Source organism: Papaver somniferum, unplaced genomic scaffold (genome assembly GCF_003573695.1).
Source record: "Papaver somniferum cultivar HN1 unplaced genomic scaffold, ASM357369v1 unplaced-scaffold_154, whole genome shotgun sequence".
Lineage (NCBI taxonomy): Eukaryota > Viridiplantae > Streptophyta > Magnoliopsida > Ranunculales > Papaveraceae > Papaver > Papaver somniferum.
The window spans coordinates 9,256,946-9,269,991 of record NW_020624820.1 but is presented as its reverse complement, the minus strand read 5'-3'; the positions used below and the strand labels follow the sequence as shown (position 1 = coordinate 9,269,991).

Sequence of the window (13,046 nt, the reverse complement as noted above, 5' to 3'; positions counted from 1 at the left end):
GGCTGGTGACAAAGCCCCAGGACCCAATGGTTTTCCACCCAACTTCTTCCAAGCAAACTGGGAGGTTGTAGGTGCAGACATCATTTCTATGGTCCAAAATTTCTTCACATCTGGCTACATTCTCAAAGAGATGAACTCTACATTTATCTCCCTTATTCCCAAAAATGATAACCCCATTACCCCTGGCCACTTCAGGACTATATCTTTGTGTAATACTACCTACAAAATAATATCAAAACTTCTGGCTCAAAGATTAAAACCTCTTTTACCTTCCCTCATCTCCCCCTTTCAGTCTGCTTTCATTCATGGCAGACAAATATCTGACAACATAGCTATTGCCCATGAGATTATTCATCACATGAATACTAGAAGAGGAAGAAAATGAGCTAATGGCACCATGGGAATCAAAATTGATATGGCCAAGGCTTTTGACAGAGTTAATTCGGAATTCCTTATGCAAGTCATGCAACAAATGGGATTCAGCACTCAATGGTGCAATCTGGTTCATCAATGCATATCCACCACCACCATGGTTGTCTTGGTGAATGGATCTCCTGGAAAGTTCTTTAAACCAACTAGAGGTCTCGGGCAAGGAGATCCATTATCTCCTTATTTATTTCTGTTCTGTATGGAAGCCTTATCTAGATATTTGACTGCTGCTGAAGCTGAGGGTCTTATTCATGGAACCAAAATCTGCAGTGAAGCACCTAATATCAATCACCTCGTCTTTGCTGATGATTGTATGATTTTTTGCAAAGCTAATTTGGAAGAATGCAACAACTTAATCAAGATTTTTCAAGACTTTGGGCATTCCTCAGGACAACTCATAAACTTCTCCAAATCTGGTATATTCTTCAGTAAGAATACTGATCCTAGCATTGCTGACAGCATAAGTGATACTATGAAAGTTCAAAGAATTGATACTTCTGACAAGTACCTGGGGTCCCCCCTCTTCACCAACAGAAGCAAGATTCAAGCTTTCAAACCTGGTGTGAACAAACTGAAGCTCAGACTGGCAGGTTGGAAATCTACTCTATCTACAGCTGGCAAAGTCACTATGATCAAAACAATTACCTCAACATCTAACATATATCAAATGAATTGCTTCAAACTTCTAAAAGGCACCTGCAAGGAGATAAATAATATACAAAGAAATTTCTTCTGGAATAAGGATCAAGACAAACCCAAAGGTCTCTTCTACATTGCTTGGGATGCTGTCAACAAACCAAAAGGGCTAGGAGGCCTGGGCTTCAAAAACATGGAATACTTCAATCTGGCTATGATTTCTAAAATTGCTTGGAGATTGATAGAAGAACCACACTCTCTGTGGACCAGTACTATGAAGGCTTCTCACTTCCCAAACAAGGAAGTCATTATAATGGAAACAAAGCCAAAGAACACTGATTCCTGGATTTGGAAAGGAATTTTAGAGGGCATCACCTGCATTCAAAAGTACTATATCTGGAAAATAGGGGATGGCACCAACATACATATCTGGGAAGATAGATGGATAGAAGATCTACCTGACATTCTCCAAAAACCTCTTCACTGCCCCTCCAACCTGGAAACTGTTAACCAACTCTTCAATACTATTGGGGAATGGGATCATCACATAATTTCCCTCTGGTTTCCTCAACATATTCAACAACTCATTCTCCAGACACATCATCACCCTAACTCTGTGGACACCATCCAATGGAGCTTAACTCATACTAAAAAATTCACAGTTAAATCCCTTTATGATAAACAGATTGAGGATAAATATGCTGGAGATACTCTTACAGCTCCATGGGGAGATATTTGGAAATTAGATACCAACCCAGCCATCCAACTATTCATATGGAAATGTGCTCATGGAATTCTACCAAAAAATGCCAAGTCTGCTGGTATCCTAACCTATATTGACCCTCTCTGTAATATCTGCAAGTGTGCAAATGAAGACATTACTCATGTGCTCCTAGCATGTCCTGCTGCTTCAGATGTTTGGAGGAATCTCTTTGGGTAGAATCACCAGCTTTTTATTAATCACATATCTTTTCATGACTGGTTTAATAGTTGGTTTTCACCAGACACTACCACAACCAGCTGGAACTCTTCTTATGCTACCATATGCTGGTTTATCTGGAAAGCTAGATGTGACAAAGTTTTCAGACATATTGAGCCTAATGCTGCTGCTACTGCTTTGAAAATCACTCAACACCTTTGCTCCCATGACAGGGTTCTGAACAAACCCAGTCATATCTTAAACAACATCTACTATCAAGCTAACAATGTTGAGGATAACTTGAGCACTCACACCAGAGGCAGACAGTTACAAGAAAAATTTGGAATCACTATTAGCATACATATTATGGAAGCTTATAATACTTTGGCTAATGGTGATGGATTTCAGTATACTAACTTTGCTTTGGTGGCTCTTTCTTTCTCATACCAATGCATGGGAGCCAGAAATGTTAAAGACCCAGCAATTGGACTCAGTAGATCGAGCAGAGCCTGCAGAGGAGCTCAACTAGCACTGACCTGGGGAAAAGAGATGAAAAATACCAACATCAACTTTGAAGCAGAAGAGGATGATATTCTACAAGCCGTTCACACAGCCTACAAAATTGCAGTACAACAATGGTTCCAAGAAACCTCTCTGATTGAAGATAGGAAATTAGAAGTTATCGACTTTGTTTTGGGAAATCTCACTAAATTAGATAGTCAACGTCAAAACAATGCTGCCAAACTAGCTAGGATCGCTACCACTTCTCTTCTATTCCAGAACATGAACTGGAAAGGTTCCAACTTGCATCTTTTTTGGCAAACTTTACAATCTAGTCCAAACTCTATAATTCAGGATTACTGTAATAACTCTTCTAATTTGGTTAGGGATCCTCTTGGAGCTATGATTAGCTCAGTCGATTCTCAAACTATTGTTGTAATTTTGGAGTAAGTTGCTCTTTCTAGAGCTTCTGTTCTCTTTTTATTAAAAAAAAGATTCACTCGATTTTTCTCACTGACCATATGCAAACTATGAACAGAAAATTACAGAAATAAAGCAAACAATCAGAATCAAATATTAAAAATAAAAAAACCACAATAGTGCGCCATATTTTTTTTGTGATACAAAATAGAGGCACATGCCAGTATCGGAAGAGGTGGCATCTCTCTTCTGGTGATCGCCATATATCACAACAATTTAAAAGAGAGGCACATGCAATGTAACTCGTGTATACATATTACATATCCTCTATTAGCTTTTAAAGGTGACATCTCTCTTCTGGAGTACTACATTAAAAATCAACTGCTGATTTGATCGTCTATTTTTTATAATTGACATAGACTCGTGCATAAATGTACATATCGAGAACCGCACCATTGTTTCTGGGATGACTGTCTCAGTAAGAGGTGGATGGGACCAATCTGGAATTGAATTGGGGTTCAAACCAACTACTGGTGACACCTTCAGGTATAATGTCTGTTGCACTTCGTGTTGCTTCACTCTTGAAGTCGTCATAACCCATGATTAATTTTGTTTTTAGTCCAAGAGCCTGTATAAGGAACATAAAAGGAGTTAACCCATGATTAATTAATCAAAGAAGAGAAAACAATAATACTCGGATCATCAAATCAAATGTACCCATTGATTTTTTAGAATCATTACATATGACCTGAAACAGGAAGAACTCTATTTGTGACTACTGAATTTTCTACATGAAGAGAAAAACTTGAGAAATCAAAGACACAAATAGAGAATAGGATTAGGGTTTTGCAGCTGGTACCTTTTCCAGTAAAAAACGTACCTAAAAAATAAATAAAAAAACAACGGAATCATGTTAGGGTTTACAAATAGAGAATAGGGTTTTGTTGAATCGAATAACGGTATCAAAAAGAAAAATTATGATTTTCAGTACAATCAGAGGAAACCTAACATAATGAAATCATACTCTTTCGCATCGTTAGTTCTTACAGCACAACGAAATACAAATGGAGAATGGGTTCTGGAGAAAGAGAGGTTGAATGAATCAAGAAAGAAGCAAAAGATATTGCGAGAGAGAAACAGATTCAAGAAGAACATAGAAAGTGTAAGTGGTGGTATAAAACTAGGGCTGTGTGACAAAGGCATTTGATTCCCGGTGAAAAAAAAAGAGAATTGGGGTTGAAAATACCAAAAATCGGTGGTGTGAAAAAACAAAAAATTCCTATTGGTCTAACCACAACAAAAGAAATTTACCTGAAATCTATTAATTGTTTTGTGGTGTACGGAGGATAAAAACTTCGAGCTGACGATGTTAAACTAAGCACTCGATGGAAGGCAACTCAATAGTTTTGTATTTCTAACTTTTTGTTAAAATTTTCTTAATTTTTCATAATTGTATTAGAAATTTTTCATCTAAATTTTATATTGGAGACAATGTAAAATTTGAGTGGGAGGAGTATTTGCATATAGAATTTTCATTTTTAGTTTAGTATTCACTTTCGTAGAGTAGAAGTTTCCAAACATTTTGTAAATATTTGCATAAAACTTCCAACTTTTAGAGATTTTAGAATCACGTACCGAACTTAGAATTGCTAGAGAACAACATTCAGGTTTCTTAGTTGTTTGAGAGTTGGATTTAACACTTAGAATTGCTAGAGAACAACATTCGGGTTTCTTAGTTGTTTGAGAGTTGGATTTAACCATGTCGGTAACAAATTGGGTGCAGAATGGATGTAATGTTCGAGAGCTAATATATCATTAGTGCGGACTACCCATAAAAAAAGCAAGCTAGGCACCACGCCTTTAATTTTTGTACCAAACTAAATGTTTGTACGTTTAGTGTGTATCATAGAATCATGTGCTACGTAACTGTTATTGTCTTAATCTAGCAAATTTTTATCTGGTATGAGAAATTCGCAAATAAATCAGAAAGATGCATGTATCTAGGTTGGACTTTCAGTAAGACGACGCATAGTGCATTCCCGATTGATGCGGCAAAATTCGTGGATCATTTGAAGAATTGCTAACTATAATTATAATCTGATTTCTCTTTTTACCATTATTTTATTTTCAAGATTATGAGTCCAACATTTCTAAGTTAAATAATAATAAATTTGATTTAAAACCAATATAGTGACCATAATTTCCGCATTTGTCTACTCTTTATGTTTTCTTTTCCTGGAAAAACTGAATTGTTTATGAGCTTTCTCTACTGTTATTTCTGGTGGTATCTGGTGGTCCAAGACCCGAAGCAGCCCTGCGGAATATCAAGTTCCTGAATGTCAATCTTACTTACCATAGTACAAACTTGGAAGATGATGTTGTAGTCCACAATGAATCAGGTGTGTGCGGCCGAAATAAGCAACCTTCAACTGGGATTAGATTGGAGCACATTGATGGTTTACTGATTGAGAACATGATTATGAGATGGATAAATAATGCCAGGCATTCCGAAAGTGCATTGTGGAAGAACGTCAACACCTTCGACTTTCAACCCTCCATAGTGAATAATGTTTCAATTCACAGCTTCAGTTCCTACTCAGAGTAGTTGTCCAGTGTTGTTGATCAGTTTGTAGTTTTGTCTAGCAGTAATTTGTAATAGCTGTAATAAGCTTGGGATGGAGTTGTCCATTGTGCTCTCCAACACCTAAGTGCCAAAAACAGTGTATTAGTAGCTACTCTTTGTGTTCCCAGATTGTGCCATTAGGCACCAAACTATGGTCATCTAGTTTTCTTATCAATCCACGGGGAACCCGGAATTTACCCCCACGAACACTTTCGAGGATGTGGCTTGATCCCTTGGGCGCTATGTTGTGAAACGCTCGCCTAGGCGCTTAGGGTGTGCATAGCTAATAAAGCGCCCAAGGCGCTATAAACATGAGCCATTGCCTTCTATATTTTATTTTTTCTAGTCGCCTTGGGCTCGCCTAGGCACTAGGCAAGGCGAAGGTGGCTTGGTGCCTCGCCTCGCCTAGCGCCTCACACGACATAGCTTGGGCGCACTATAACTTTTTGATGGGTTATGCACATGTACTTTAGCCGGGTAACCCGATCCATTTAGGTTCCTTTGTCTTCTATATAAAATGATAGAATTTCACCAACATGATCTCAATTTCTCTAGCAATGGCAGAAAAAGATCATGAAGAAGATGAAACCAGAAACCCAAACTGGGCAGAGTTAACTTGTGAGTGCCTCACAAACATATTATCAAGACTGAGTTTAGAAGAGAGATGGACAGGACCCATGTTTGTATGCAAATCATGGATTCATGCCTGCAAAGATCCTTGTTTCTTTTCTGTTGTTGATCTGGAATATGTTTTCTATTCCAAAACTGAATCTTCTCTCTGGTGGTCTCCAGAATTTGAGAGAAAAATTGATTCTCTGTTTTTTGTTGTCAATTGGAGTGGTGGAATTAACATCAAGGAGATCCGGATTAGGCACTGTTCTTATCAATCTCTCTTTTGTTGCTCGTTTTCTTCCATTTTCGATGATAATTTACTTCCGTTTCAGAAAAAGTGATACTTTCATATATTTTTTCTTCTGATACTTTCATATATTTTTTCTTCCTATGAAATTATCACTTTTCCTGAAACTGAGGGAGTATTGATCCTATAAGGATATTGCCACACTTTCTTAATGATGTTGCTTGCAGGTGCCCAAATCTGCAAGTATTGTCAATCAAATGCAGCCCAAATGTCACCGATGCATCTATTGGAAAGATAGCATCACATTGTCCCATGCTGACACAACTAGACATTAGCTACTGTTATGAGATATCTCATGAATCCTAGTTAATAGGAAGCAATTGTCCAAATCTCAAGATCTGGAAAAGAAATCTGCTAAATTCATCTCAGCATGTCGGGATTGTGCCGAATGAGTACTTAAATGTTTGCCCGCAGAATGGGAATGTCGAGGCAGCTGCAATAGGAAAGTTCATGCCGAATTTAGAACACCTTGAGCTTCGATTTTCTAAGTTAACAGTCCATGGCCTTGCGGCAATATCTGAAGGGTGCGTGAAATTGGAGTACTAGGATCTATGTGGTTGTGCAAATTTGACAAGCCGGGATATTGAGAATGCATGAACAAACTTAAAGATTATGAAGAGGTTAGAGATACCACCTTGCTATGTTCCTAGGGATGTTTTCCCTACAGAGAGGTGTGGCCACCGGAGATTGTACGATGAACGATTCCAACCAAGTAGCTTCCAGATATAGTCATGGCCAAGTAAAGACAACCCATGTTAGTTTTCAATGTGACCAATCGAAGAATTTGGTATAGCTACATGTAAGTCGATAGAAATTAATGTATGAAATGGCAGTCTGTTATGGCCTAATATGGTTTTGCTTGTATATTGCTTCATGGATTCGCATGTTTTTAGCTTGTTGTTCTTATTCTGTATGAATAAATTAAATGTGTGATTTTCTGAAACATAAGTATTGTTATAAGATTCTAAGCAGGCAATTAATTTATACTTGGTTACCTGCATTTTATGTTTCACTTCTTATAAATGGTTTTCGCAGTTGCGTCGGGATACTGCAAAGAAGTAGCAGCGCATCTGTGACGGACCAGAAAATTTTTCACTCCCAACGGGTCGGGTTACGGCCCGCTTGGCAAGCTCCGGCTCTCTGATACGCCACTCAAGGAGCCAACATCACCAATGTTTCGAACCGAGTTAATGATTCCACTACCGAGACTTAAGGGTCATCGTAACCAACAAATGATCTTCATCATTTTTCTGTGAGGATACAATCTCTCTTGCCAGAGTAGTCCGATACCAGCCACCGTTATCCAACAAACGGTCTTCCGGGTTGCCACCCGTAGGTGGGGTGCCAATTAAGGCCTGACAGAACGCGTCGTTATCAAACAAACGGTAATTCAATGCCAGGATAGTCCGATACCAGCCACTGTTATCAAACAAACAGTCTTCCGGGTAGCCACCCGTAGGTGGGGTGCCATTTCTGGCCTGGCAACTCACAGTACTTGGTCAAGCTCAACTGACTATCCTTCTCAGATGATATGAACTGCTGAGCAATCATCTCTAGGTCGAACTGCCATAATATTGAGCAACCATCCTTCTCATATTACATGAGTTACCTCATGTGATAATAACCATTGCTCAACTCACAAACCTTGACAGATGATATGAATTACCTTGAACGGTAATAACCATCTCTTGTCTGATGGGTTGACAGTTATCATATGGTATGAATTATCTCGAAGAGACAACAATTATCTCATCAGGTAGTATAAACAGCCAGTACTGCAACTACCATTTACCGAAACATTTTATAAACTGCCAGGGCTGCAATCATCTCTCAATAGTTAGTATGAACCGCAAAGCAGTAACCAACTCATTTCAAATGATATGAACACCCTTGTGATATGTGCTGAACCGCAAAGCGGCTGCCTACGTACCCTCTCCGCTGCTCGAAGGGATCAAGCACGACCGTAGTTCGTCATTTGTTTGTTTGGATAGTATGAACTACCCACAATGATAACAATTATCTCTATAAAACAGATAGTATGAATTGCGTAGCAATAACTATACCTACCATTTCACGTCACCAACAGTTCCATAAAGATGATATATATACCAGAGCAACAAATTAATGATTTTACAAAAATCTCCAAATTCTACACATTATTATTTAGAGAAAAAGAAAGTGTCTTTACCAGAATTAAAGCTCACATTAATCAAAATGAAACTAGACAGTTTGTGTCCATGATAATTCTGTCTTTACTGTACTGCAGTTCCTAAATTCTAAAGTTTAGCTTTCGCCTACGCTGTTATTTACTACTTATTACCAACAGAAGAAATATACCCACCGGTCCAATGAACTAAACTTAGCTAGCAGCAATACAGACACAACTATTACTGCCTATCAACATCAATCCCGACATGAGATAGAAACACAATGACACTCTCTGTAAGCAAACCAGTAACGAACCTTGGATCAAGATCTCTGTGACCTAAAAAAACCAACCAGGTACCTACATAGGTTAATAATCCCCAACCTCACCTTTATCAGTAGACTAGTTCTGTAAGTCAAAAGGGATGACTCAAAGTACCCTAAAACGAACGCCGCATTCACAATTTCAAGATCAGTCAATAATTTAAGGGGATTTATAAACCATACTACCATAGTTACAATTCATAGAAAGACGATATGTTAGATAAATAGAAATGCTAACTGAGCAAGTTAGCAAAATCATCCATAGATCATTTCAAACATAATAATCCCACCTTAAAGGTCCCGACTGATGAATCACTCTGAGTGCTAAAAGTGCAACATTCAGAAGGTATCCCTTTTTGAAAGTCTAGAAATAACATTTCTAACAATTAAGCACTACTCAGTAATATACATATGTCAGTACTTGACTAGTATGCTAAGACAACCATATGTTTGTAATGCGATATACATCTACACCAACTATTATTTACTACCAGATTCAAAGAAATGAAAGTAGCACTTCCAGCTCATAAAGTCATATCCCAAAGTCAATAACAGTACAATGAAAATTCACTAAGTATATAGGCAGTAGACTGCACTAATACGACATGTAGTAAGGGATCAGTTTGAATTCAAACCCAACATTACAATGTATAACACAAGGATTCCCAACAACAACCCATACTATTTAAGGCCAGCGACAAGGATATAAATATTAGACGAAATTCATCTATCACGACTCCGACAAGGCCAAAGAAATTCCCACGTTCTCTAAATATTAGACACCACAGAATAAAAGAGTCATATACATAGGAATATGAAAAAAAGGAATCGAAAATGAGATTCTCGTAGAGCCATAGCCTATATGGATGAGATACCTTAGCACTGTACTAGTAAATTTACAAGAAAACATAGTTATTTAGCACACATCGCACTCCAACAGTCAACACCCATACGTGCCACTTCCGTAACAGTTGAAACATACCGTTATGTAAGATGAAAAGTAAAGTGTGTGCAAATATATACTTTAGAGGATCTGACACAAGCAGCAACATGAATGAGAATTACAGAAACAAAGATCGTAAGTTACCAATTCCAAAAGGACGAAATAAGAATCAAGTTTAGCCATACAAATGTTAATCCAAAAGGGATTGTAACATAAGGTAGGAATGCTGTGTGCTTCTCTGTAATGCAACAGTTTCGTCCCCTTCTCCTACTCCGATCATGCTGAAATTTTAATAGGGTTTTCCCGATACATATAAGAACAACATATCCAAAAATCAGCAAGATCCGACGGTTGGATCTCAGTTTATAGCTCCCACATTTGGATCTCATTTTATAATTCCAACAGCTCATCATCAATTTCAAAGTCATGAGCAAAAGAAATCAAATCACTAAACTCAGTAACAAGATGATTAAGAACTACCCATTCTTCAAAATCAAACAATTTAGTGAAGCATGAAATTAAACCAAAGAAAAACGAAGAAGGAATTTTCCCTACCTCTTTCAGGCCTTTTATCAAACACTTAATATGCAATGCTTGAGAAGGTGAGTTTTTCCTTGTTGCATTGGGCTCAATCAATTTCTTCACCTGAAAATTCTGAGTTCTAGTACAACATAATAGTCTTAAACCCTTTCAATCTCTTAAACCAGTAATATCTTCATCACTCAACTCCCTACCGCAACGGCAAGGATACACATCCTTGGCTGTTTTCATGGTTACAAAAACAAGTCTAAAACCTTCACAAATTGCATGAAATTATATGTATAATTCCACTGGTACAAAGCCAATAGATTTTTGATCTTCCAACCGTAACAAAGAAAAGGTGATTGAAACGCTTATCCAGGGTTTCTAGTCAAACAATGGAGATGGAGACAAAAACAGAGAAGGAAAGGGTGACAAAATCCCCTAAATATAAACCCCTCAAAACATAAATCTTTTTATTTCCCTTCTTGACACGCGCAAGGCATGCTACTTGTGTGTCGTTAGACTCGTTACATGTGTATCCATATAGGAGAAACCAAATGTTTCCATAGCCATAATTAGATACACCTAGCATCACTACTATGGGGTAACCCATGTGGCTAAATAAATTTTTAGTGGCTCTCAAATTTTGGCAACTTAAAAAGAAAACGCAAGTATCGGAGAGTTTGGTACTCTATGTGCAGAATCCGCTAACGGGTTCACTTAAACCCGAAAAAAAAAGGTACGAAATGTCACAGCATCACTTATCTCTCATGTTTTGGATGTTGTAGAAAATATTATGGATGGCAGAAAATTTGGCTTATGATTCATAACCGAGTACAATCGTTGTTTGTTATCTATCCCCAACTACAAACTTTATCATTTTATCCTTTACCTGAATTATACTATAACCAAACGTTTTAATAATCCCAGCATTGTTCATATCTCTTATTCGTCTATCCGCTTCCTCAAATTTACCACAGGATGCGCATAGATTAGCAACATCATGTACTCCCCATCACTTAAACGATCCACTCGTTTCGTCGTGTGTTCAGCAACCATGTTTCTCACCTCGAAATTCCTATGAACCAAACAAGCGCCTAACAGAGGGCCATATACAGTCGGTCCAGGCTCGAACGGAAGGTAACCCGCTCGTCCCATAAGATCCACCATGCAACCATAACGCTCAGACTTGCATGAAATCCCAAAATCTTCTTCATAGATTCTAACAGACGGTATCCTTCATTCACTAAACCTGAGTGGCTGCATGCAGTCAGAAGACCGATGAAGGTTATATCGTCAGCCTCCAAGTCAGAATGTTGTTTGGTGAATATCTTCCACAGAATACTTGTGGAGATAGAACTCTTATTTATATTAAGAGATAAACCCAAATACAGTTACAAAATAAATCAAAAGTTGTTTTACAAAGTGAAAGACTTGAACTAGTTTCTAGCTAACAAGAAGACCGGCTTAAAAGCCTATTGACTAGTGCTGTCACTTTTGGTTACTGACTGACTGAGTTGAGAGTCTTGAGGAAGACTCTCTGCAGTATGCTTAACACCGTCCCTCAAGTTGTACTGGAGTTGATGAATGTGCAACTTGTGTCTGATGAACTACAATCTTGGTGATGGTAAACCTTTGGTGAAGATATCAGCAAGTTGATCACGACTGCTGACAAATTTAACATGCAACTGCTTGCGTGCAACCCTTTCCCGCACAAAGTGATAGTCTATCTCAATGTGCTTTGTACGAGCATGGAAAATAGGATTAGCAGTAAGATACGTAGCACCGATGTTGTCACACCAGAGAGTAGGTGTTGGAGTTGAAATACCTAACTCAACGAGTAAAGACTGAATCCATATGAGTTCAGAGGTTGCAATTGCAACACCACGATATTCCGCTTCAGTAGATGATTTCGAAACCGTTTTCTGTTTTCTTGCATTCCAAGAAACAAGATTGCCTCCAAAGTAGATACAGTATCCACTGGTTGATCTCCTGTCATCTAAACTTCCAGCCCAGTCAGCATCACTATATGCATTCAGTGTATAATCACCACCAGGTGTAAAAAACAACCCATAGTCTATGGAGTGCTTCAGATAGCGCAGGATTCGTTTAACCAACTCCCAATGTTCTACATAAGGCTCATGCATATACTGACAAGCTTTATTAACAGCTACAGAGATGTCTGGTCGTGTAATGTGAAGATACTGCAGTGCACCAACCACACTGCGATAGAGTGTAGGATCCATAAACTTCTCAGAACCAAGCTTCTGAATTTTAGCATTGGCTGCTAGAGGAGTGCTCACAGGTTTGATGCCATCAAGTTTTGTGCGTCGCAGCAGATCAGAGACATACTTTCTTTGGGATAAGACTAAGGACTGACCCTGCTGTAAGACCTCAACACCAAGAAAATAAGATAAACTGCCCATATCCTTCACTGCAAACTCAGAGCCCAAATCTGAGATCAAATTATCCACCATGCTAGAGTCTGAGCCTGTCACAATGATGTCATCCACATATATCAACACATAGACAACAGAACCTCCAGATTTTTTAATAAATAGAGACGAATCTGCAATGGATGCAGTGAACCCCAGTTTGATAAGATGATTGTTGAGGCGTGAAAACCACGCACGTGGAGCCTGCTTAAGTCCATACAAGGATTTAT

At 38.3% G+C, this 13,046-nt stretch overlaps 1 protein-coding gene, 1 long non-coding RNA gene and 1 pseudogene across 2 annotated transcripts; 2 read left to right on the top strand and 1 right to left on the bottom strand.

The window, feature by feature from the left end:
* The first annotated feature begins 397 nt into the window (after positions 1-397).
* Positions 398-2,935, top strand: LOC113336817. Its single transcript, XM_026582490.1, has 2 exons — positions 398-2,001; positions 2,056-2,935. The coding sequence occupies exons 1-2, from the start codon at positions 398-400 to the stop codon at positions 2,933-2,935; spliced, it is 2,484 nt and encodes an 827-aa protein (XP_026438275.1).
* A 105-nt stretch (positions 2,936-3,040) lies between these two features.
* On the bottom strand, positions 3,041-4,088 carry LOC113336670. The gene is made up of 2 exons (XR_003353992.1): positions 3,765-4,088; positions 3,041-3,533 (listed from the first exon to the last, which is right to left on the bottom strand). It is a non-coding gene; the product is annotated as an uncharacterized LOC113336670 (long non-coding RNA).
* Positions 4,089-6,085: 1,997 nt separating this feature from the next.
* Positions 6,086-7,311, top strand: LOC113336816 (annotated as a pseudogene).
* The last annotated feature ends 5,735 nt before the right edge of the window (positions 7,312-13,046 follow it).

Coding starts and splice junctions, on each gene's coding strand:
- LOC113336817 (XM_026582490.1), top strand. CDS start 398: ATGGGAATCAAAATTGATATGGCCAAGGCTTTTGACAGAGTTAATTCG. Junction 2,002..2,055: donor GTTTGGAGGAATCTCTTTGG/GTAGAATCACCA, acceptor CTGGTTTAATAG/TTGGTTTTCACCAGACACTA.